This window comes from Sceloporus occidentalis, unplaced genomic scaffold, assembly GCF_023333645.1.
Source record: "Sceloporus occidentalis isolate IW3139 unplaced genomic scaffold, rSceOcc1.0.p SCAF_1, whole genome shotgun sequence".
Lineage (NCBI taxonomy): Eukaryota > Metazoa > Chordata > Lepidosauria > Squamata > Phrynosomatidae > Sceloporus > Sceloporus occidentalis.
Window position 1 is genome coordinate 183205270 of NW_028316981.1, and position 25602 is coordinate 183230871.

Sequence of the window (25602 nt, forward strand, 5' to 3'; positions counted from 1 at the left end):
TTTTTTTTCCCTGTTGGTTTTTACCATTTCTTTTCTGTTGATTCTCTCTCCTCTTTGCTTTCTGAATTCATCCTTGCTCTGCTTCTTTGCCAACCCAATCTGGTCAGGATGGTACCTCAGCAGCCTTTCTGGTGTCATTTGGGAGAGCGAAAGAAGGGACACCCTCTGGAAAGATGGACAGAAGCTGAGAAAATCATCAGGAGAGGTCTCTGATTGAACTATCATCTCAGATACAAACTCCATGAGAGAAGCCATCTAAGCAGTCTCTCTGTCTCTCTAAACAACACAGAGCTTCCAATGGGGTCAACTTAAAAGAATATTTACAGGAATTATATGCAAAATAGCTTGACTCCTTTCGGTTTGTCTCAGCTCCAATAGACCCATTCAATTGACTGTTATATGGTGCTACAACAGTCATCACTTGGGAGGGAGCATAGGAAAGTGAGAAGAAAGTGCTTTGCATATGCTTAGTTGCACCCTCTCCTTTCTTTTGGGCTGCATCCCCATTGCAGAAATAATCCAGTCTGTCGCCACATTAACTGACATGCTCAGTTCTACAGAATTCTGGGAATAGTAGTTTGTTATAGTACCAGAGCCCTCAGAGAGAGAAGACGAAATGTCTCACAAAACTACAGTGCCCTGGATTCCATAGCATTGAACCATGGCAGTTAAAGCAGTGTTGAGCTGTAATATTTCTGCAGTGCGGATGCAGCCATAAAGAACCTTCCCAAATTTTGAGATATTGCGATCAGACACACTAAGCATAGTGAAATATTTGTGGATTTCTACAAGGAGACAGCTATGTGTGAGAGAGATCATACACAAGAAGAGACTTGACTTACTTGCTGCTCTTGATCTTGGCAGAGCGAAATGAATTCTTACCCCAGAACTCAGCCTGAAATACATTTGAACACTAAGGCTTAGCACAGTGAAATCACTAATGCAGAAGAGATTGCCTCTGAGTGCATACAGAGTATCTCCTCTCCACCACCCTATTCACACATTACCAATATCTGGCACATCTGCAAGAAGGAATTCAAGTACATCTGCAAGTGGGGATTCTACTTCATAAGACATGTCTTAAGGCCTAGGTATACTAAAGGCACCAAATCCCATCTGATCTTGGAAGTTAAACAGGGATAGTACTTGGGTGGGAGACTGCCAATGAATACCATGTACTGTAGGGTATATTTCAGAGGAAGGAACTGGCAAAACCATATCTGAGTAATCATTGCCTAAGAAAACCCTCTGAAATTCACGGGGTTGTCATAAATCGACAGGTGAATTGAAGGCCACACACATGCACACATACACACGGCATGTCTTCTGGAGGTAGACGAGTCCAGGCAAAATCAATCTTCCTTCCGTCCTTCCTTCCTTTTTGAAGAACTGGCCTTAGGAGTTATTAATATCTTTGCAAGCTGCCATAGATTCAAATCCTGAGATGTCAAAGCTTGCTTCTCACTTTGTGCTGCTGCTTTCTGAGAAAACTAGGGTTTGCTCTGCTGCCTGCTGCTCTGCTGCAACGGGCCTTTTTCTGTCTGCTTGCCCAGGAAGGATCCTTGCTTCCAAGACCATGGGAAGGTAATGATGCCTGTCCCATCTCCTGGAAGGAGCCAGAGCAGATTCCAAGCCGACCTGTTCTGCCTTCCGCCTGCTTGCCTCCTTTCCTCTATCTCTCCCTTGGCTGCTTTCCCCTTGAATTGTCCTTGAGGTTGCGGCAGCACCGGCAGCCGGGACTGGCTGGCTTTGCTGCAGGGAGCTGCAGGCTCCTTTCCCATCACACAGAGAAGGAAAGGGAGGGGGAAATCCAGCAAGTAATGGGAGGGCAGCTGGTGACTGCAGAGAGAGCAGAGAAGGCCAATGTATGGGGAAGGGACAAAGGAGCAACAGGGGAGGAGGGAGCGAAAGAAGGAGACACACCAAAGGGCAGCCCAAATGCAGTGACTCTCAGGCTGCCATTCAGCAAAACTGCATGCAGTGGAAAGCTCCCAATTTCCTTTCACTGTTGGGCAGAAGAGGGACTGTTAGATAATTCTCCCCATCCCAGACAACAAGGTGTGCCTACTTGCATTCCCCTCTGCTCTCTGGGTGTGCATATGTGCACAAATGCCTTCAAGTCACCTATTGACTTATGGTGACCCTATTAATTTCACAGGTTTTTCTTAGGCGAGGAATACTTAAAGGCAGTGGTGTCACTTGCTTTGGCATCACCTGGTGCAGTAACTCATGGCGTCATCCCCTCCATTGACCTACTCCTATACCACACTGTACAGAATCCTTAGTAATGTTTTTTGTACTAATGTTACACGTAAATTGTAATTCTCAAATGTCACACTGAATGCAGTGGTAACACTTGTTGTGTGTCTTCAAGTCATTTCTGACTTATAGTTCAAGGTCCACAACATGTAAATCACTGATTTATATATACAGATATTCCAAAATCCAAAAACACCCTGAAATCCAATACGCTTCTGGTCCCAAGCATTTCACATAAGGGAAATTCAACCTGTATATGATTTTATATTTCTGTTTGATTTTTGTTTCTTGTTGTGTTTGACTTTTGTGTACACAGCCTCACATCTTTACTGGCTGAATACACAGATTATATATTTTTAAATAGCTAACTGTATAAATAGCCTTTCAGCTATTTTCTGGCTGAAATATCTACTCTCTTCAGTCAGCTTTTCCCCATCAGACAGAGACTCATGAAGGAAAAAGTAGAGGGAAGGAAACAATCTATTTAAAGAGTAAACGAGTCTGATCAGAAAACTGGACTGAACATTAAGCGCGCCCCACTCAAATACATCCACCCCTCTTCTTCAACCAAATTGACTCTTCCCCACATACATCCCAACTGTATTTCTGGGAGGTCAGGAGGCCTTCCATGTCAAATCTACTACAGAGCCCCTGGAAAATTTCTTTATAAGAGGCAAGGACCACTATTCCAGTTGCTCCAAAGAGCTAACATAGATCCTGAGATAACGGCTGGAATCCTGTTAGAAACATACGCAGGCATAAGTTGCAGTGATTCCTTTTGACAATGTATAACAGGCATATCCAGTTGATGTCTGCATACATGGGATTGCACATGTGGGACCCTTCTGCATACACTACCACATTAAATAGCATACAATGTGTGCTATTTAATAGAAAATGGCATTTGAATGTGTATTTCATCTATGCATTGCCGTTACACATTGTGCATTGCAATTGCACAACGGGTTGCCAGCCATATGCATTGACTATTGATCGACATATGTTGTGTTTTGTTGGTATTCAATATAGAGGTTGTTCAATGTACTTTTACCAGCAGATACTCATGTAGGATCTCAGGCAAGTTGTATGAAATACTTTAGACATGTGGCATATCTGTATGGAATCACTTTGATGATTGTGGTGATGATGCACAATCCTCAATATATTTACTTCAAAGTAAATTCTGTTTTGTTTGTTTGTTGTTGTTAACTGCCTTTGAGTTGATCTCGACTCTTGCCAACCCTGTGGATGACACACCTCCAAGACTCCCTGTCCTCTACCATTCAGGTTCTGCAGATCCAGGCCCATGGCCTCCCTGCTTGAGTCTATCCATCTGGCGTATGATCTTCTTCTCTTTCTGCTGCCCTCTACCTTTCCTAGCATTGTTGTCTTTTCTAATGAGTCCTGCCTTCTCATGATGTGGCCAAAATACAACAGCCTCAGTTTCATCATCTTGGCTTCCAAGGAGACATCAGGCTCCATCTGCTTTAGGACCCACTTGTTTGTCTTCTTGGCCCCATAGTATTCTCAGCACTCTTCTCCAGCACCACATCGCAAATGAGTTAGTTTTCTTTCTGTCAGCTTTCCTCACTGCCCACTTCTCACATCCATACATGGTGATGGAAAATACGACGGCTTGGACGATCCTCACTTTAGTGTACAGAGTTATCTATTTATACTTTAGGATCTTGTCCAGTTCTTTCATAGCGGCATTGCTCAATCCTAGTCTTCTGATTTATTGACTGCAGTCTCCATTCTGATCAGTGTTTGATCCAAGGTACAGGAAAGTTTTGACTATTTTCTCTAGCTATGCTCATTTCCTAATAGAATACATTTAGAATTACAGCCTGATTACACACAAAGAGAAAATGTGTCTTTCTTCACAGACCCCATTCACACTAGCGTTTTTGTGACAAGTAGATCCAGGGAGATTGGATGATGTAATACCAAATCAAAGTTCCCACAGTGTTTACCCCAGTTCACTCTCTCTATGGCAATTTAACCCTGATGACATTCACATTACCATTTGTATCAATTTAAAACGAAGCTGCCATTTTGCTTGTTTTCAGGGGGGGGAGTTTACACTATCAGTCAAATTATGTGCATCTACATCACATTGTTTGGCCAACCCCAATCCCCCATCAGCCTCAGAGTATGGCAATGGCAAGCCCCTCAGAACAACCCTTAACAAGAAACCCTGGGATAGGTTAGCCTTGGGGGGAGTTACACTCTCTCAGCCATATAATTATATAATAATATAATCTCTCAGCAATATAATAGGGTTTTTTTAAATGTCAAGCAAATAATGCACACATTTGTCATACTGATGACATGAGTATTTAAAGGTGCAGTCTACTGTGGCCATGCAATAGCAAATATGTGCATAAGCTGTCAAATTTTATTTTTAAAAAAACACACACTGTCTAATGATGTTCCCAGGAGAACCCCCTCCCTGGCTTTGGTGAGGTCTGGGCTGGGAATCAGACATTGGTGCAAATAAGGGGATTAATGGGCAGAAAAGGGGGGGGGGAGCCAGGCTGAGCTTTAAAGAGACCACTTCCCAAAGTGCGGGAAGTTTGAATCCACTGCATTTCTGGAGCTACTTTTTTCATTCCCGCAACCGAGTGCCAAGAGGGAAAAACAATGGCGTTTGATTGGCAGGGAGAGAGCAAAGTGGTGGGCATGATCTGCCCCCTGCACATTAACTCCTCCCTCTTGGATGCCCCGAATGGGATCGGAAGCAAGTTCCCATTGGTGACATCCTGACAAAACCCGGTATTTTGGAAAAGAAATGGGGGAAAACTCAATCTTGGAAAATCTGGGTTAAAGGGGATTTGCACTGGCCTCTCTTTGAATTCAGGTTGGGGGAAAACAATGCAGTGTGAACGACTCCTTTTAAACTGGTTTTCAAACCGGTTTATAATGTAGTGTGAACGGGCCCACAAAACACAGTTCCCTTTATGAACAGATGCTATAGGATAGTCTTTTGTTTAAAGAAGCCCCATGTTTGAAGTTTTGTCCACTTCAAGTCCATAATAAAGGTGAAGAACCACAAAGAGGGAAAACAGGCAAATTATTTGACATTGCTCTTCTACAGTCAGTAGGGCTTGACCGACAGACTGAGCCATGTAAGCATACAGCTTGCAAGATCACAGACTACCCCACTATGGTGAGATATATTACATTTCTATATAAACTGTAGCAATTGCCCTTGGCATGTTCAGGTCCGATTAAATACAATAGTACAGTAAAATGGGACCAGATCGAAAAGTCAGTGAGGCCATTCCTTTTCTTTCTTTGCCTTTACCCACCCATCCTACTTTCTAATTCATGAAAGAATCATGGGCACCTGTCATTAATATGTAGTGGTTATTTTATATGGTTGGCATCTTGCATGTCAAAAGCACATAATATGTATCCTGTGTGTGTATGTGACAGAGAGGGGGAGAGAGACTAACCCTTACACTCTCCATATTAGTCATGCTGTTATGCTGTGTAAAACGTACCTACAGTACATTAAATTATAGGATAACTTAATCCAGCAACTTTTCAGTAGCAGGCCTGTGAATCTCATGTTCCACGCTTGTACTGATCCAGACACAGCAAAGCATTTCCCAAATTAATATCACACACACACACACAGAGTACTCTCCAAGCCCAACTAACTAATATTAATTCCCCTGCATGGCACAGCTTTGCACCTATCATAAAGAGATTGAGACCAAGCTCCCATGAGGATGGTCAGCCTATGTCTGGGCTGTGTTAGTTCAAACTGAAGATCAGGGGATCTACCATGATGAAATGTTCCTCCACCTGAAAATATACCTACTATTTTAAAAACACACACACAAACCATGAGGGTCAAGGGATGAGGGATAAGGCCAGTTCAAGACCTTCTGCTGCACGGAGTAAAAAAGTAAGATGGCATCTCATGCCTATTCCAAGTACAAAGCCTATTCCAAGTACTAGCAGTTGATTTTTTTCTTTGGCATTGGCAATGGGATGGCATACTCCACAACCCATGAAGGCAGCATAAAAGATTTGTTGGTACAAGGTTTCATCAAACTGCAGTAGTCAGCTGAAGGGTCAAAATAGAAGTGACTTTAACCACCTGCCCATATTGCGACGTGTGTGTGTGTGTGTGTGTGTGTGTGTGTGTGTGTTGGGGAATGCTGAACAATCTCAAGTGCCATTTTTCCACCAAGTTTCCAAAATTAATATGCATCTTTATTGTACTGTATTGTGCAAATGACAACTGGGATGCAGGAAATCTGCTTTTTGTACACAACCACAGCTCTGTTAAAGCACTTTTTTTGAATCACATGGCTAAACATCTAGTTACAGTGGTGGCCACTTCTACATTGTCACAAATTAGAGGGAGGGGATAGCAGAGGGAAAAAGAACTATTCAATATGCCTCTGCTAATTTATGTACAGATGTAAATTTAGAAATAATTACTTTGATTTAAATAACACCACAGCAGATCTCAGGATAGTGGGGAAGACTATTCTGAGCTGTCACAGTGTGCCTGCGCAGTCTCTTTCTCAATTCTTTCCAGCCAGGGTTTCCAATTTTGTGGCTTCAAAGTCTATAACTGGTGCAGATTTTGGACAATGGGTTACATCCCATTCTATACATGTTTGGCACCTTATTTTAGCACAATCTGCAATTGTGTGTTGTGCATGGGTCGGTAAGGCTGCCACTTGTTTTATCTTAAACCTGGTCTTATTTCTGTCCCTTTTAAAACAATTTCTACATCTCCAGACATTAGCTGGTAATAATGTTTGTCCCAATGCTGTCAAAACGTAATCTGCTGATTGCTGCACATCAAGTACATATTTTAAAGGCACAGGAGCAGGCCAAGCTTTCTTCCTGTAATCAGTTGGCAACCTTGGAGAGAAGCAAGGGCAGAACAGAATGTGGGAAATGGCTTTTTAAAAGTAGTTCATTATGTAACTCATAACAAAGACATTAAAAACTGATTCATTGCCATAGGTGCTACAAAAAGAAACCTGTTGCATTACTCATTCCATGAATCATTACTAGATCATTTGTTTTTTTAAATTTAAAAAGCTCATTGAGAGTGGTAAGACAATGGCATAAAACACTACAAATTCCACTATGAATGCCTCAAAAATGCCCTTTAAAAATAATTAAAAACAAAATGCAAAAACATTATCTTTAACCCAGAATTCAGATTGTTCCTACTTCCTAGATTATGTTTGAAAGGGAATGGCACTACGCCCTCCTCACATACAAAAAAAGTAATGACTTACAGCTAACAGTGTTACCAGTTGTAATATGCTCTGTGTAGGAACTGTGAAGTGTTTTGGTTAGATGTGGATGACGTTGGTCTGTTCTATATAGATGGAGGGTGATGCCAGTACTGTAGATCTGTGATTCCCAATCTTTGATTCTCCAGGTGTTTAGGACTTCAACTACCAGAAGCCCCAGCCAGCTTGGCCAACAGTCAGAAATTCCAAAACATCTGGAATACCAAAGATTGGGAACTACTGCAATAGATTGATGTCAACAGAGAACTTTGCTGACTAAAGAAACTCTACCTTGTTTCACTATAAACTCTGTGGAGTTCTATTCTCTGTTTTTTTACCCAAAAGACATTAATTTTTATTTATAGCCACAGGGGCTAGCAACTTGGGTAATTTAAAACTTAAATAGTGTTTAGGATTTTATGGATCTGATGTAGTTGTGTGCTTCAGGAGTTTATTTTCTAAGCACAGCCAACCTCTTAGCTCCAAAAATTTCTTCAGAATACTCACTTGCTTTTGATCCACCAATACTTGGAGTGTATGAACTGAACAGCACTTAGAGCACAAATAAAAATAATAATCGCTTACAGAACATCAGTCCTGATTAATCCCGTGTTTTCATCTGCTTTTATAACGTTCTGGTTTTTCTCTCTTCCTCAGCTTACTTCAGTTCAGTGGCATCCCCAGTGTCACCTGGTGCGGGGGGCTGTCGAAGGGATGGGGTGTGGGGGTGGCCAAAAGGGCATGCTTGGCCTTCTCCTTTGCTGTAGCAATGGAGGTCTCCTTGTGCATAGGCCTCCACCACCATGTCAAGCCAGAAGGACCTGACTGGGTGTCACCCCTCTTCTGGGATGTCACCTGGCATGTACCACACCTCCTGCACCTCCCTAGTGATGCCACTGCTTCAACTGCTGCAGACTGAGGTCAAAGTGCAAAAGTAATTTGAACTCTGTTAACTGCAAGGGGGAGAGGAGACATGGGGAAGAATCTTTCCTTCCTAGAAGAGCAAACTGTTTCAACCTCTGAATAATTATAGGAGTCTTGGTGGTGCAGTGGTTAAATGCCAGTACTGCAGCCACTCACAGCCACAAGGTTGCGAGTTCAATCATACAGGGCTCCAGGGTCCACTCAGCCTTCCATCCTTTTATAGCTCATTAAAATGAGTTTGTTGGGGGCAATTGGCTTACAGATTGTAAACTGCTTAGGGAGTTCTGGGCACATTGATAAGCGGCACAGAAATGTACATGCTATTGCTATTACAATTGCAACAACCTTTGCGATCTTGAGCACACTGATGCTGTTTGGTCACACGTGTTTCAGTTTTCATCTGTGAAATGTTGGCGGACATGTGATTGCTTAAATTAAGTGAGGCTCAAGAATGATCAGAGGGGAGGAAGGGAAGCTGCCAAATACAGACGGTCCCTGTTAGCCACTGGGGTTTGGTTCCAGACACCACTACCCCCGTGGATAACAAAATCTGTGGATGCTCAAGTCCCATTAAGTACAATGGCATAGTAAAATAGTGTCCCCTTATATAAAGTAGCAGAATCAAAGTTTGCTTATTGGAATTTGTATATTTTTAACATATTTTCAAACCGTGAATGCTTGAATTCATGGATATGGAGGGCTCACTGTAGATTCAAGTAAGCCTGAGAAGACTAGAAAGAGAAACCAAATATCTCAGGTGCTGTAGGGCAAGGAGAGCCAGAGATGTGAGGATGCAGAGCTCTTTTTCTTTCTGAGGGTGCATCTGCACTGTAGAAATAATGCATTTTGACACCACTTAACTGCCATGGCTCCATCCTACAGAATCCTGGGATGTGTAGTTTTGTGAGGCATCAGCAGTCTTTGGCAGAGAAGGCTAAAGACCGTGTAAAGTTCCAAACTGCAGGATACCATAGGTCGGAGCTACAGAACTTAAAGTGGTGTCAAACAGCATTATTTCACCAGTGGAGATGCACCCATAGTCATCTTGATCAGATAGACAGAGCAATTAAGAAACACCAAGGGTTTCACTGTGGCCTAGAACCATAGTTCCCAAAATTCCCCAGCTAACATGGTCCACACTTGTTGGGGGACTGTAGGATTATGGTCCAAAAAGTGACTTTTCCACCAGCTGGCATAGAACATGAATGGTTTTTGTAGACTTCCAAGGATCTTCTCCTTGGCTTTCATGACAGTGAGAGCTCCTAGTTAGATGAAGGATGGATTGGGCAGGGGGAGAGGACTGTAATCTCCTGGTCTCTCCCATGGCCAGCTGTGGAGGGAATTTGACAACAGCCCCTGACTTGTGATTCCAGCAGGCTGCCTGGGTCTTTGACATTTTTAATATTTAACAAAGCCCTCCCATCCTGAGTCCAGGGCTGAGCAAAGGAAGAGAAGACAACCATGGTGCCACCCCAGGGCTCTTTCATCTCATGGAGCCATGGGATCCGGGCCTGTAGTGAAGGCCTTCTCTTTCACTGCAGGTGCTAACCCTTTGAAATGTACAGAGGTACACCAGGACCAAACTAGTTTTCCTGAATAACATCGGTCTGGTCCTTGCTGTCACACTTTTTCCAGAGAATACGTGGGCTGGACTCCTGTCTGGAAATGGATGGGGAGGAGTATTTAGGCAACACCTTTGTATATTATCCCCATCCAAGGACCACTGCCTCTACAAGCCCTCTCTTCTTATTACACAGGATTTAAATCTGTTATCCACTCCCTTTCCATGATTAAACTAGCCTTAAACCAGCAGTAGTCACCTGTAAAGCCAGATGTTGGCCTCAAAGTTGTTTTGTGGCCCTCACACCCTTCAGACTCCCTGTGAGGAGGTGTTGCATGCCTTCAAGTCATTTCCAACTTATGGCAACCCAAAGGCAAAACTATCATGAGGTTTTCTTGGAAAGATTTCTTCAGAGGAGGCTTGCCATTCCCTTCCCCTGAGGCTGAGAGCATGTTACTTGCCCAAGAGTTTCATGGCTGAGCAGGAGTCGAATCCTGTCTCCAGAGTCATAGTCCAAAACTCAAACCACTATGCCATGCTGGCTCCCTGGACCACACTTTTTCTGTCCCCCCAAAAGAGTGAAGCCTTATGAAAACCTGCAGAGGTGGCAATTCACCTTTGATAAGAGTGTCAACATGTTGGAGTGCCTTTGACTACACTGTTTCACATGAACACATTTGCTTCCAAAACTACTACCCACGTAAGCCTCTTGGACACACTGAAATTGCATACCTTCCAGATGTCTCAATTTGGCACCCCACTTTTTCAGCTCTATTGAAATGTCCCAGTAGTTTCACTTCCTCCCTTTGTTTTCAGTTTATTTCGGTTTCTGCAAACTGAGTTCAAAGAGGAAAAGTAGTTTGCACTCAACTCAGCAGGAGAGTTGAGGGAAAAGGAGTCTCAGGCAAAAGCAAACTCCTCCAGCCTCTTCTGGTTTTTGAATTCGATGGCCCTTGTGGTCTCTTCCAACTCTCTTATTCTATGATTCTATGATTCTGTGAATTTGTCCTCATTAATAACTTTTGCTATCTTGATCACACTGATGTTGCTTGGCCAAATGTGCCTCAGTTTTCAACCATGAAATATTAGCGAGTAAGGAGTTGCCCCCTCCACACTGACCGTTCCATTTTCAAATATATCAGCTTAGAAATGCCTTTGCAGACTGCTGAGCCTCACGCTGGATCTAATGGTCCAATAGATGTTACTTCAGTCATCTTCAGAAACATCCAAATGGAGGATGGATCAAAGGAAAACATCCGCTGGCACTTAGTGGCCTGCATGCGTACAATGACATACATGCACTCAGCAGTCATGAGGATGTGTCTGCTGTTGTACATATATTTAGCTGACCCAACATCACCTCCTTGCAAAGCTGGGAGAGAGGAAGAAAGAAAATACTTTAAACAGGGGCAGGTTTTTTTAAAAAATAAATAAAAGGAACTTACTAAAGAACTGCGGAGAGCCAGCATGGCATAGTGGTTTGACTGTTGGACTATGATTCTGGAGACTAGGATTCAGTTCCCATGAAACTACTGGGTGACCTTGGGCAAGTCACATACTTAGCCTCAGGGGCAAGCTGCCGCTAAACAAATCTTGCCAAGAAAGCCCCATTATAGGTTTGCCTTAGGGTAGCCAAAGGTCAGAAATGACTTGAAGGCACACAACAACAAACTAAAGAATCGAGGCCATCCTTGCCCCAGGTTCCTTGATGCGTTTAATATTCTCCAATATAATTTGCTGGTTTCTGTCAGTAATGAATACTGTTTTTTATATCTATCCTGATAAATCCATATCCCTAAGGCCTAAACCTGCTACATGATGGCTATTTACCCCAAAGATGCTGTTTACTTTAAAAGGCATTTTTGTAAAAAGCCCCCAATGTTCAAACCATTATGACATGTTGGCTTGCAAAGTATGAACATAGTAGAGTAGTTGCTTTTTCTCTCCCAAATACAGGGTAAGTATACATATTTAAATGTGTGACAACATGCCCTCCAACTACCCAGATTTGGAGAGGACTGTCCCAGTTAATCTCCCGTCCTTCCACTTTTTCAGCTACTTTTAAAATGTCCCAGTTTCTCTCCTCTTACTTTCCCCCTTTGTCCTCAGCTTCCTGCAATTTCTGTGAACTGAGTTCAAAATACAAAAGTAGTTTATTCTGTTGTTGTTGTGTGGCTTTCAAGTCATTTCTGAATTATGGCGGCCTTAAGGTGACCCTCTCACAGGTTTTCTTGGCAAGTTTCTTCAGAGGGGGGTTGCATTGCTATTCTGAGGCTGAGAGAGTGTGACTTGTCCAAGATCACCCAGTGGGTTTCATGGCTCAGTGGGGATTTGAACCCTGATTTCCAGAGTCATAGTCCAGCACTCAAACCACTACACCGTGCTGGTGTTCCAAATGACTTTTGCACTCAGTTTGCAGCAACTGAAATGAGCTGAGGATAAAAGGGAGAAATGGGAAGAAGAGAGAGAAACTGAGACATTGTAAAAGCAAATGAAAAAGTGGGATGACAGAGGAATAATCAGGACTGTCCTTCCCTTTTTTTTTCTTTGGAGGGTAGGGATGGGAGGGAGTATTTTAAAGACACAGATGTGATCCTACTTCACTTTGAAGGCTGCATCCTCACTGAAGAAATAATCCAGGTTGACACCATTTTAACTGCTATGGCTCGATACTGTGGAATTCTGGCAACTGTAATTTGTTGTGGCACCACAGCTGTCTGACAGAGAAAGCTAAATGCCTCACAAAACTACAGCTCCCAGAATTCCATAGCATTGAACCATGGCAGTTAAAGTGGTGTCACATTGGATTATTTCTGCAGTGCTGATGCAGCTGAAGTGGTAGAAGGTACTTTTTCTTGCTAATGTGTTTGCCTGATGTCCGTGGTGATGGAACCACAAATTGCAAGCTGTGGCCAAACCAAGTGTTACTGTGCAATAAAAGTGATTACATTAATGCCACCACTTTTATTATGGGAAAATAGCAGTTTTTGTCCAGTCTAGATAGTGCTGATGAGGAACCAATGGCCACTTCAGCACCCCCCAGCAGCTCTAATACCCCACAGATGCTCTTTATAGTCATGACTCCCCATCCAGCATAAGCTGCATAACTCAATCTTCCTTCCATTATCTTGGAGATACAAAAGATGGTTGATCCAGACTAACATGGCTGTGTCTTTGAATTCCAACCGCAACTAGTTGTCTTCAAAGGGATCTAGTAGCACTTATGTTTCAGCTGGTCATCAAAAATTTTAAGTTGCAGGAAATTTGGCCATATGGACCTCCTTGGTGGGCTATTGGGGGTTGCAGTAAGTTGTTCTGGCTCACCTACTGTTTAAATCCTTTCTTTCCTCCAAGGAGCTTCAAAGTTGTGGATTCTTACAACAGTCCTCAGAGACAGATACAAGGTCACTGACTGAGCTGCAGCACAGAGTGAGAATGTGAACCGGGGGCCTCCCTAGTGAAATGATACATCATAGTGCTTCTCTGGATAGGCCGGGGGGGGGGGGGGGTTGCTGGTTGTTACATAAACTAAGGGCAATCAACTCCAGATGTTTTGGTACTGCACTTCCCATACTTTTTCCATAACTGGCTATTCTCAATAGGGGCTGTTGGAAGTTGTGTGTGTATATGTGCCTTCAAGTCATCTGTTGACTTATGGTGACCCATGAACCTCATAGGGTTTTCTTAGGCAAGGAATACTCGGAGGTGGTTTTGCTAGTTCCTTCATCTGAAATACAGCCTGCAGCACCCAGTCTTCATTGGTGGTCTTCCATCTAAGCACTAACCAGGGCTGATCCTGCTCAGCTTCCAAGAACAGTTTGAATCTGGTGCCTTTAGGATATTTAGGGTGTATAGTCCACCACCACCCCAAAACATCTGAAAGGTGACAAGTTGCTGAACCCTGCTGTAGGCAGGGACTCTTGTTAACTGTTTACATGTCCACTCCCCACCCCCAGTACATTTCATATACACTTTATGCACCATTTTGATGAGCGCTGGAATAGATAAGAAACCAGGTAGTTTCCTATGGTGGTGCAAGTCTTCCTGTCTCCTCATGACAATGTGGGGGTCATTCAGACGTTGCTTTTTTCAGCGTGATGATACAAATCATCTCACTCATGCCTTCGGAGTTTTTTATTCACATTATGGAACTGCATCAATGTACATCTCTGCAAGTTCGGTTGCTCCAGTTGCAAGCATTCAAATAAAGATGGAGTCAATGATGTGAATGCATTTGGAACACGTTCAAGACATGAAGCATTTTTTCCTGGGTCTATTCGCATTGGTTATTCACACTACCAATGATGCGAATCTTAAAAAAAAACTTGAGGGAATTGATTGTCCCAGATTAAGTGGGGTTTTTGGCATACTACCCCCCATAAATAACCATAATCGGGTGCATTCACAATGCGTATGAACAACAGAAATTCAGACCGAATTAATCCCGGATTATTTTCACAGTGTGAACAACTCCCTGGTCTCTCTCTTTTCTCTCTCTCCAGGTCTCTCAGACAACACATCTGACCTGGAAAAGAGAAGGCAGATCTACGGACAGAACTTCATCCCCCCAAAGAAGCCGAAGACCTTCATGCAGTTAGTATGGGAAGCCCTCCAAGATGTGACACTGATCATTCTGGAAATTGCCGCCATCATCTCCTTGGGGCTGTCTTTTTATTCCCCTCCAGGCGAAGAGAGCGAAGGTGAGGTGTGGCCCTTATACACTCTGACATTAGCTCTGCAGCTGGATCAGAGCTCCCACCTTGGTTGGGGTGGTGGTGGTGGTGGTGGTGGTCCAATCTCATGATCTCATGAAAAGGAAGGAGGAGTGGTGAACCTTCAGCCCTTCAGTTGGTTTGGCCTACAACTCCCATCAACCCCAGCCAGCAGGGACAATGGTAAAGGAATGTGGGAATTGTTATTTAAAATGTCCAGAATGTCAAAGTTTGCAGTGTTTGGTAAGTTCCTTTGGGGGGGGGGGGGGGAGAAGTATAATAGCATGCAGAAGCTATTCATAACTGAATAGATGATGGGTCATTGATCTGGGTCCCTGCACTGCTCTTTTATATGTGGCTTTCCAAACTCTGGTTCCACATCTCTGTGATAAACCAATCTTTTTTCTTGGAACACCAATTCAATTAACTTGGGGACACTAATTTTGGCAAGCAAGCCAACCTGTAAAAATTTAACATTTCCCTTCCCTTCCCAATGACTGATCCACCTTCTACTGCTGATTCATAAAATATCTTTGTGTTTGTGTTCGTACCTAGTGGTTTCAATATGCAAAATGTCTTTTCATGGTCCTTACTGCTTCTTGACTATGAAAATTTGTTCTGTCAATCTGACAAGTTAAAAATATTGGTAAAATCAATGGCATACTTCTTCTTTATCCATTAAGATTAATTTATCTATCCACCCACCCATCTATTTATTTATTCTCTGCTGAGCCTTCTACATTTCAGTGCACTTATTAAAAAATTCACCCAACAGTCATTAGTTACGGAGTGGGGGGAATCAAAATCTCAATTATATGATTGGAATATAGTCTTGGAAAAGCAAAACTTGAGAAACTTACTTATTTGGATTTACAGCCTCTAGAATCCCGTCTCCATCATGGGCAGACTGGCCATGCCAGTTGTTGTAGTCTAGCAATGCGAACTTTCTGATCTTTGTCTTGAGAGTTATATGACGTTGAGGGCAAAATCAGCACAAGTGTATTGAACAGCCACTGTAGTGATTTTCTGTCTATCAAGGAACTCTGGGTACTGTTGTCTGTGAAGCAGACAGCTTGGGAGTAAGCAGAAGGACTAAAAAGTAGCCCTAATCTAGGACTTTGCAAATGTGTTGGACTACAAGTCTTTGTTATCTTCAGCCAGCGTGGTTGTTAGATTGGGGTAGGCTGTGGGGTGATCTGATCCCAATGACAGAGGATAAAAAAAGTCATCCCATATCTTTTTGCTTCTGTTTCCCAGCCTGTGGGAATTTGTCAAGTGGTGCAGAGGATGAGGGTGAATCTGAAGCTGGTTGGATTGAGGGTGCCGCCATCTTACTCTCAGTGATCTGTGTGGTTTTGGTCACGGCCTTCAATGACTGGAGCAAAGAGAAACAATTCCGAGGTCTACAGAGCCGCATAGAACAAGAGCAGAAATTCGCCGTCATCCGCAATGGGCAACAGGTCCAGATTCCTGTGGCTGAACTGGTTGTGGGGGACATTGCCCAAATCAAATATGGTAAGGGACAAGGAAGGGGATGAGTGATCTGCTGGCCTGGGTTAGTGAGTGTGTGAGCCTTCTGAAGGCATGACTGACTGTTGGGGAAGTGCTGAACAATATCAGGGAAAGCATCATGAGTAAATCCCATTCTTAGTCCAGCCACCCTCAGAGCGACACTGGTGGTGGGAACATGTGGGAGGACCACCTTGATGGCTGCTTCTAAGCTCTGGAACTCCCTAATAAAGTCATCTAATGCCCTCCTGTTGCAAATGGTGAGTCTTTTAAATTTGCTTTAAAGCAAGGATGGCCCAGATTTGATGCGGGACTGTCCTTCTCACGTATTGACAGTCCAGAGTTGAATCAGGCCTTTGGCCCTGTATCATCTGGATGACACAAGGGCAAATGAAAAACACCACAAATGCCCCATGTAGACATGCTCATGTAGATAGAGTCCCATTTGTGGAATAAAGGTGAGATACAAAGCCAATGAACAGATAAATATCTGGAAGGTCAGAACATGAAGTGTAGAGGTTAGGAGTAGTTACAGTGCTGATCTGGTACCAGGGAGATCCAAATTCACATCCACACTGAGCCGTGACACTCCCTGGGTGATTTTGAGCCAATTACTGTACTTTCTCTCATCCTAACCTAACTAAAGATGATATGTTTTAAAGATGATGTGTTGGGAACAAAAAACATATACAGGCTTTTCAGCTCATTTGGGAAAAGGCAGAATTGAAATGTAACAACAACAGAAAAACCAGCCAATAAATGCTAATAAAAATGCTGATATTCTTCTTAGGAATTCTTGATTTTTTTTATGTACCGTATATACTTGTCTATAAGTTGACCTCATGTATATGAGTTGGCCATATTTTGGGGCCAGAATTATGGATTTTGATATGACTCATGGATAAGATGAGGATAAAATTTAGGGGCATGTAACAAAGGATGTAAAGGACTACTATCTTCATACAGAAATGTTTTATTCAGATCCTTCTAAGCCCAATTCCTGTTCGCACTCTTTTGAGGGGAAGCACCAAAGAGGTGCCACCACTGCCATTTTCCCACCCAAGCATTCAAAAAGGCCAAAAGCAGCATCATAGTGGAAAGAGTAGAGGGGGTTGATGCTTCTTTTGGGTGGTCCCTTTTGTCACTCTACTCAGAGAAGGGGAAGAGTACAGTATTTACAGTACAGTAAAATACAGTATTACATTGTGGATAAGTCGACTCAGCTTTTTGAGGTCAATTTTTGGACAGAAATTCCTAGACTTATACATGAGTATATACAGTATTTTTTTTCCTGGAGGAAGGATTCCTGTGTTGTCAGATGAGGCCTGATGCATTTGGCAAGGATGTGACCCGTCCTGAACTTCTTTTAGAGAGCTTATGCTTAGATGTGTACATTCAAGAGGCTACAGTTGAGAGATAAGAAAGGAGGCAAATTTATAATTTAGCAAATTTCCAGGGTTAGGCCACTGTGTGCATGCAGGAAAGATAATCCCCCCAAGTATTGTTTCCTAAGGGTGAGGGTCACCAAATGAGCAGTTCCAGTAACTGAGGGGTATGCAACATTCAGTGTCACTTCCCCAGGCCCTCACCTAACATCAAGAAGCCTGTGCTGCTGAAATTCAGTAGCCAGTTGGTCATTGCATTTGGGCAGCAAAGTAAGAAAAAAACAATTTAAAGAAATAATTTTGCTTAATATTTAAATAGTGCACACTTTGCTCTCAAATTTTGACAGCAGGGAAGAGGGGCAGCCACACCAAATGCCAAGGAAGTGAGATTGGTCCCTGGACCTGCCAAAGTCGCCCACCTTTGTAATAGCTAACAGGCCACAATGAGATCTTGGGATGTCTACTGAGAAGTGAGTCTCATTGAGTCTTATAAGACAAGTCATGTGGCTCAACTAGAGTTGACCCATTCAGTCAGTAGGAGTCAGCTACAGGTAGACTTTTTGTTATGTGCCTTCAAGTCATTTCTTACTTATGTGACCCTAAGGTGAACCTACCATGGGGATTTCTTGGTAGAATTTGTTCAGAGGGGGGTTGCCCTTGCCTTCCTCTGAGACGGAGAGAATGTGACTTGCCCAAGTTCACCCAGTGGGGCTCCTGTGGCCAATGGGGATTTGAACCCTGGTCTCCCTGTGTCTTAGTCCAATATTCAAACCACTGCACCATGCTGGCTCTCACATATTGACCCACCATTCAACAAATGATTCAGTGAATCTGGTCTAGTTGGAACTAAGTCATGGGAATCAGGCCTTACTGTCCCTAGGAAGGTATGCAATAGGGCTGCAACCCATGTTTCTCTTCCTCTAACCTGTTTCTCTCCTACCCCAAGGTGACCTGCTTCCTGCAGATGGGGTGCTGATCCAGGGGAATGATCTCAAGATTGACGAGAGCTCCTTGACGGGGGAATCAGATCATGTGCGCAAATCTGTAGAGAAAGATCCCATGTTGCTTTCAGGTGAGGAATATAAAAGCAAGACCTGCACATCCTGAAAGCTGGTAGGACCCTGGGGGTTGATTAGGTCACTTGATAATAGATTCCAATTGATTCCAAACTTCCTAGCACTGTGGAAATCTGTTCACATACAGTCAGCTCTCCGTATCCCCAGATTTTTTATCCATGGATTCAACCATCCATGGCTTGAAAATATTGCAAAAAATATAAATTCCAAAAAGAAACCTTGATTTTCCATTTTATATAAAGGGCACCATTTTACTCTGTCACCATAGTTAATGGGACTTCAGCACCCATGGATTTTGGTATCCACAAGGGGTCCTGCAACCAAACCCCATCAGATACCAAGGGCCCATTCTATTAATATGTCTGTGAGGAACCTCTGCATAAAGGTCATAGAACCACTCCTCACTGGTGCTTTGCAAATGATGCTGGAATGTATTTGGTAGATAGATGTTCACATGAGCTGTTGCCCACAGAAACTAAGTGCACCTACCACTATTCTGTAATTGCACATTGCAAGGAAATAAGGGACATGGTAGGCAAGCTGTCATGACTGATCAGAGCCAGCTCTGCCATTAAGTAGAGTGAGACAACCACCCCAAGCAGCAGATTTCTGAGCAGGTTGCAATTGGTGATGGCTTGCCAATCATCAACCCCTCTTGAAGGTCAGAATTTGTATGCCCCATTCCCTTTCCTGCAGCCCCTAAACTCCCCTGCTCCTCTTAGGGATGGCAAATGACAACACTGTTGTATTTGCAGTTTGGAAGAATGATTCAATTGCCAGCCCTCTCAGCTTCTGTATATGAAATGGGGTGGGGAAGCCCTTCCATTTTGCCCTTTGCATCAGATAGCAAAATGTGTTTGGTGGGCCCCATCAATGATGTTCCCCTCAAGAAGCCCTCCCTGATAAACTTCCCAGAATACTTTGATTCCCTGGGACCCATCTTGAAAGCCACTGCTGTGAGGAAGGCCATAGCCAGTCATGTTGCCTACTTGGCACAAGAAACTGACCAGGCCTCTGGGGCCTCCCTGATGTCCAGATGGACCTGAGAGTAATGCCAATCTACCTTCTGCCCATCCTGGCCTACAGGACCTGGTAGTGAATCCAGGGGATCTGACCCACCTGCTCCTGGCTTGGTTTCCAACTAGCAGGGATGCCGCTTCCATCTGATGTCCTCCTGACTCTCCCTTGGGTTTCCCAGGCACCCACGTCATGGAAGGCTCAGGGCGAATGGTTATCACAGCAGTTGGGGTCAACTCGCAGACTGGGATTATCTTCACTTTGCTGGGTGCTGGTGGGGAAGAAGAGGAAAAGAAAGATAAGAAAGGTAAGGCCTCATGTCTATACTAGGTAAACTGCAGTGTACATCCAGTATAATTAATGATTCATTTCAGTCTTTATGCCATGTCCATCATTTTGTTTGCCAAGGCAAAGACCACTTAGCCAATTTCGCCTGTGTCCATCTCCTCATCAGCAATGTTTTTGGAACAGGCTGGCTTTTGTCTATGTTGTCCATAGTCTCAGCATGGTGGTGTTAAATCCACAGACACAGTCATGGTTACAAGTCATGGCAATGGAACCTTGCTACAGCTGTTTCCTTTCATTCAGTAGGAATTCATGTTCAACCCCACCTGCCACTTTTAGTCCCACACAAGGAAATATTGTTCTTTCAAGCTATTGATACTTCATCTTGCCCAGTAAGATGCCATCCAGATCCATTGGTGAACCCTTACTCTTAAAAAGAAACTTCAGCACAATGAGACCAGTACAGCACTGCAGAATAAGCATAGATTTGAAAGAACTGTTTTGGATAGGTGTTCTCACAGTGGTGAAGAGCAAACAAACTTTTGCAGGTGCAAAAATAGAATTTATGCATTGAAACTGCCACTTTCAGGACTCACGTACAGTTCTTCCAGGGAGGGAGATTGCAGGACCCTGATAGTGTTGGACCTTGATGATGTAGCAAATCATGAAGACTCGATGTGTAGTCCAGCACCATCTGGAGGACCGCACACTGCTTATGCTTGCTGGCAATTTTGCACACTTTCAGCCTTTACTGTCTTGATTGGATCCTGCCTGTTCCAGTCCCTACCCCTTCCTCTGGCTTCTGCGTCTAAGCAGAGGCATCACTTTGGGGGTGTAGGGGAATGTGGACCATACTGGGTGACACCTCAGAGGAGGGGTGACATGTGGTTGGGCCCTTTTCACCTTTGGTGCAGGATAGGCAAGTGCACACCCTTCCTGGCTGCTTCGTTACTAAGCTTTCCTCCTGGGAAAGAAGCCCAGTGACAGAGGAGAAGGAGAGGTGGTGTGCACCCCTTCTGTCCCCTCCTGTTGCCTTACTGGGTGGGTATTTGGGCAAGAGTATGATGCAGTAGCTGGGGAGGGAAGGCAAGTGGAGGTGGCAACCAGGCAACCAATGGGGAAGGGGGGCAGGCATGGGAGGCTGGGAGGTGGCCAGGGAGGTGGTGTAGGCGAGCAAGTTAGCGAGAGGAGTGGGAGAGCCCTCCTACTTCCCCCACTGGCAGCCCTCCACACCATAACTAGTGATGCCACTGCATCTGAAAAACCACTTGATTCCAAATGTGAAGCTTACAGACCTTTTCATCTTCCATGCTCTGGCCCCTTCTGACCCCTCTTGCCTAGGTGATGATCCTCTCTTCAGCTTATCTGGTTTCTATGGCCATGTAACCAGCCTTCCCTTATCAGAGCATGCCTCTTGACCTGCAAATGTCACTTTGCCCTCTGGATCCAGGCCCTTCGTTACATCGGGAGGGTTGCCAGCAGGGTTGCTGAGATCAGGTTCAGGCCCCAGTGGAAATACTTTTTCAGAGTTGCCCTCCCACTATTGTTTTCCAGTGGCAGATCTGTGCAACTGGTGGGGGATGCCCGTGGGTGACTAAAATCTGAAAATCTTTACACTGGAATTTCAAATTTAGTGCATCATTATCACTTTCTTTGAAATGTACCACTTTTACAATGGATTGCAAAAAGAACTGGCAAATGATATTTCTGAGAAAGAGGAGAACATATGTAACACACTTGGGCCCTAGGGACCTCTTCTGTACTGCTGGCCCCAGTAATTTCATTGGCTTATCTCCCATCTTTCATCAGCCCAATTTGCAAGTCTTCTCTCCTTTCCATAAGTGCAGCTATTCAACCAGATGATTCCGTCATCACCCAGCATCTGACCAGGGACTTGATAATATAAGCAATGTGTGTGTGTGTGTGTGTGGGGGGGGGGGGGTTGGTCAGCAGCTCCCACAGTCCCATGCTGCCTGAGGGATTCTGGGAGTTGCAATCTCAAAAAGTAACTTCTTCAAGCATTGCACATGACAGAATTGCCCTTTATATGTTCTTCCAGGCAGATGGGAGTTGCTGATCCATGAATAGCCAACTGTTGTAGATGGTATAACTTCAAAATGACCCAATAACGTGGTGGGGGAAGAAGGAGGTTTTTTGATCACGTGGTTCTTTCCCACACAGTAGGCACTGATCCTGGAGTAAGTGTGTGGAGGTGGTGGTGCCAATTTCTTGAGAAAGAGCTAAATGATTGGTGATGCCCACCCATGTGATGGGGTCACTGAGATGTTCTCCTGGCTATAACAGGGATAACTGACTCCCACGCAACTAAGAGAATGTCTAAAGGGCACCACAGTGTAATTGCATTTCATTCGGTGTGTTTGGCTCAACATTGTTGAAGTTTGACTCAGCCTGCAGAATTATGGTTCATCATTTTTAGAGTCTGACTCAGAAACAAGACTGGTCATGACTCTGGCATTTGACTTGTTAACGGCTGGGTCTCTGGTACAATAGGAGTTCAAGTTATTAACCACCTCAACCCAAGTAGTGCCTTAGAGAAACTAATGAAACATCACTCTCAGTGCAGAAATGTACCACTTTTCAAAGAAACTAACTGTATGGCACAAAATCTTTTCACACCTTCAAATCTCCTTCTGCACTCCCAGTTGATTCCCCCAACAATTCTATACTGGCTGAAATGGTTGCATCCAAAATTATCATGACTCACAGTTATCCTTTTAAAAACGTACCACCACCCATTGGTTCCTGGTCTTTTAGCACCCCTGTTAAGCATATTGTAGTCAAGGGGACATTGGCCTGGATATGTCACAGCTGCTGGCCACTGAACCAATATCAACATTAACTCATTAACTTCTAGGGATGGTTGCTGCCAGACCATCATTTACGGCCAAGAGCTTGTTAATTATATCAATAGTTGACTCATTTCTAATGTATCAGTCAGGAGCCAAAGTGTTGCCTCCTCTCTGCTCTATTATTTGCCAACATTCTATATCAGCTAATTAATTACACATGTATAATTAAGTACAATCGGCCCTTTGGATCTATGGACTTCAGATCTGCAAGTCTGATTATTTGCGGATTGTCACACCTGATATTATGAAATGCAATGATGTGAATATGGATATGCTGACATGTATGCATTCACATTACTACCATTTAATATGAGGTGTAATTATTTGCATTTTTTTTGCATCTGCAGCAGAATACCAGAATTGAATTCCCACAGAATCAAAATGCCAACTGTATTGTCTCTTTGCCCAACTCCTCCAGCCCAACATAACAGCCAGCAGCCAAATCAGACCTGTTCAGCTGCCGATCAAGGCACAAGGAGGATGGCATTTCAAGCCCTTTCATCAGTGAGTGAGCCTGCCAAAAGGAATTTTTTGCACAGTTCCTACTTTTTATTGTCCAGCCTTATTTGCTGGTGGGTGGGGGCAGAAATGCCATTCTCCTTGCACCCCAGTTAGTGGCTGAACAGACCTCCTTCCCCAATGAAGTTGCTGCCTGTTAAGATAAGAGGGCATTAGCTCTTACTTAGTACAGAGCAGTTACGGATCCGTAACTCTAGGTTACAAATTTGTAAGAACACTATTATTGTTGTTGCTGTTTTTATATTCATTTATATCCCACCTTTACTGCAATGCTGGGACTCAAGACAGCTTTCATGTTGTTAAAATGATGAAAGAACTAGACAGGATATTATAGAGAAAAGATATACAATTGACCACTTAAGTCAGAATCATCCAAGCCATCGTATTTCCCAATCCTATGTGTGGATCTGAGAGCTGGATGGTGAAAAAAGCAGATAAGAAGAAAATAAACTCATATGAGATGTGGTGCTGGAGAAAAGTAGTGAGGAAAGCTTGGAGAACCAAAAAGATAAATTGGTCCTTTAAGAGATCAAGCCTAAAATACCCCTAGAAGCCAAGATGATCAAATTGAGGCTGTCATACTTAGGCCACATTATGAGAATGCATAACTCATTACAAAAGACAATAATGCTGGGAAATGTTGAGAATAGTAGAAATCGAGGAAGAAGGCACACTAGATAGCTAGACTCACTTAAGAAGCTCATAGGCAGGAATCTACAAGACTTAGGCAGAATAGTGGAGGACGGGTCTTGGAGGTGTCTCATCCACAGGGTTGCCATTAGTCAGGGTTGATTTGAGGGCAGTTAACAACAGACAAGCAGATTAAAAACATGCAAAAACATCAGTGTGTGTGTTTGTGTATATTTAAAAATAATCAAGACCCATGATTAAAATGTCCAGTCAGGCTCAAAATCATTGCTCTGCCCTCTTTCCACGATGAACTGGCACCATATCCCACTTCTTCCATATTTGTAGGTATTTTTTGTTTTCATCCTGCCCTACTCCCAGGGAAAGGTTTGAAGGGACACAATGCAACAACCTTGCTGATGCTAAATAAACTTGAGACTGGTCAGTACTTGGATGGGAGACCACCTGTGGGTCCTGTTTATATTGTAAACTCTTTGGGAATAAGATGGGAAGTACACTGAATAAATAAATAGTCGTAATTAACCAGAGATCAGCTACCTCAGATATCTATAATTGGCTCACGCAGAGACACCATCATTGATTGCCACCACAGACAATCTGAAGTCAATGGCAAGTACATTCATTGTCATGATGCATTAACTCAGCCCCTTCTGAAGTGACTCCATTGCTTCTGCAGTGATGTAGCATCCTCAGTCATCAACATTGTCAGTGAAGAGCCCTACATGTCCAATGATTATGGCACATTTAAAAGATGCTTGCTCATTATCTGGGATGCCGTGGCTTAATGGTTAAGACACCAATTCTGATGATCGGAAGATTGGAAGGTTGGCAATTCAAAGCCCAAGTGCTGCATGATGGGGTGAGCTCCTGTCACTAGCCTCAGTTTCTGCCAACCTAGCAGTTTGAAAGCACGCAAATGCAAGTAGATAAATAGGTACCACTTTGGTGGGAAGGTAACAATATTCGGTGCAGTCATGCTGGTCTCATGACCACTGGTATCATCTTCGGACAATGTTGACTCTTCTCTTACTAACAGAGATGAGCACCAACCCCTACAGTCAGTTACGACTAGACATTCATGTCAAGAGACTACCATTACCTTTGCTCAATATACATGATCATGCTGATTTTATTTATTTGATTTATTTATACTCTGCTTTTCTATTTTAAAAAATCCCAAGTTAGCTTAACAATAGGAAGACGGGGGGCAGAGAAAGAGTAAAATCAAATTAAAAGGAGTGTCACAGAATTGTGGAATATATATATTCACAGCTGACCTAATATTGGCATAAAGAGGGGCAGAGACTTTTGCAGTGATTGTACCATCACTTAACAGGCTCTGCCCCACATTCCTGCCAATGTGATTCTAATTAAGTATGTGCCAGAATGCAGAGCCTACTAAAACTGATCTTAAGCCCATGGTAGTATCATATGAATGGCAAGGTGGTCTCCAAATATTTTAATCCTAAATCTTCCTACTACTGATAGACCTCAGGTGCCTTAATCTCCAGCCAGCACACCACCAGAATATGACCACCTTGCCCCAGCCAGTTTTATATTGCTT

At 43.4% G+C, this 25602-nt stretch overlaps 1 protein-coding gene across 8 annotated transcripts in view; it reads left to right on the forward strand.

Annotated features, from left to right (window-relative positions):
- Positions 1-25602, forward strand: part of LOC149322992 (plasma membrane calcium-transporting ATPase 3) — a 173602-nt gene that overhangs the window by 82156 nt on the left and 65844 nt on the right. For all 8 annotated transcript variants that reach the window (XM_089485876.1, XM_089485929.1, XM_089485881.1 and 5 more), the window contains exons 4-7: positions 14520-14717; positions 15987-16244; positions 18570-18695; positions 19898-20023. In XM_089485876.1, coding sequence (XP_089342002.1) covers positions 14520-14717; positions 15987-16244; positions 18570-18695; positions 19898-20023 — 708 coding nt within the window. The remainder of the gene's footprint in view (positions 1-14519; positions 14718-15986; positions 16245-18569; positions 18696-19897; positions 20024-25602) is intronic.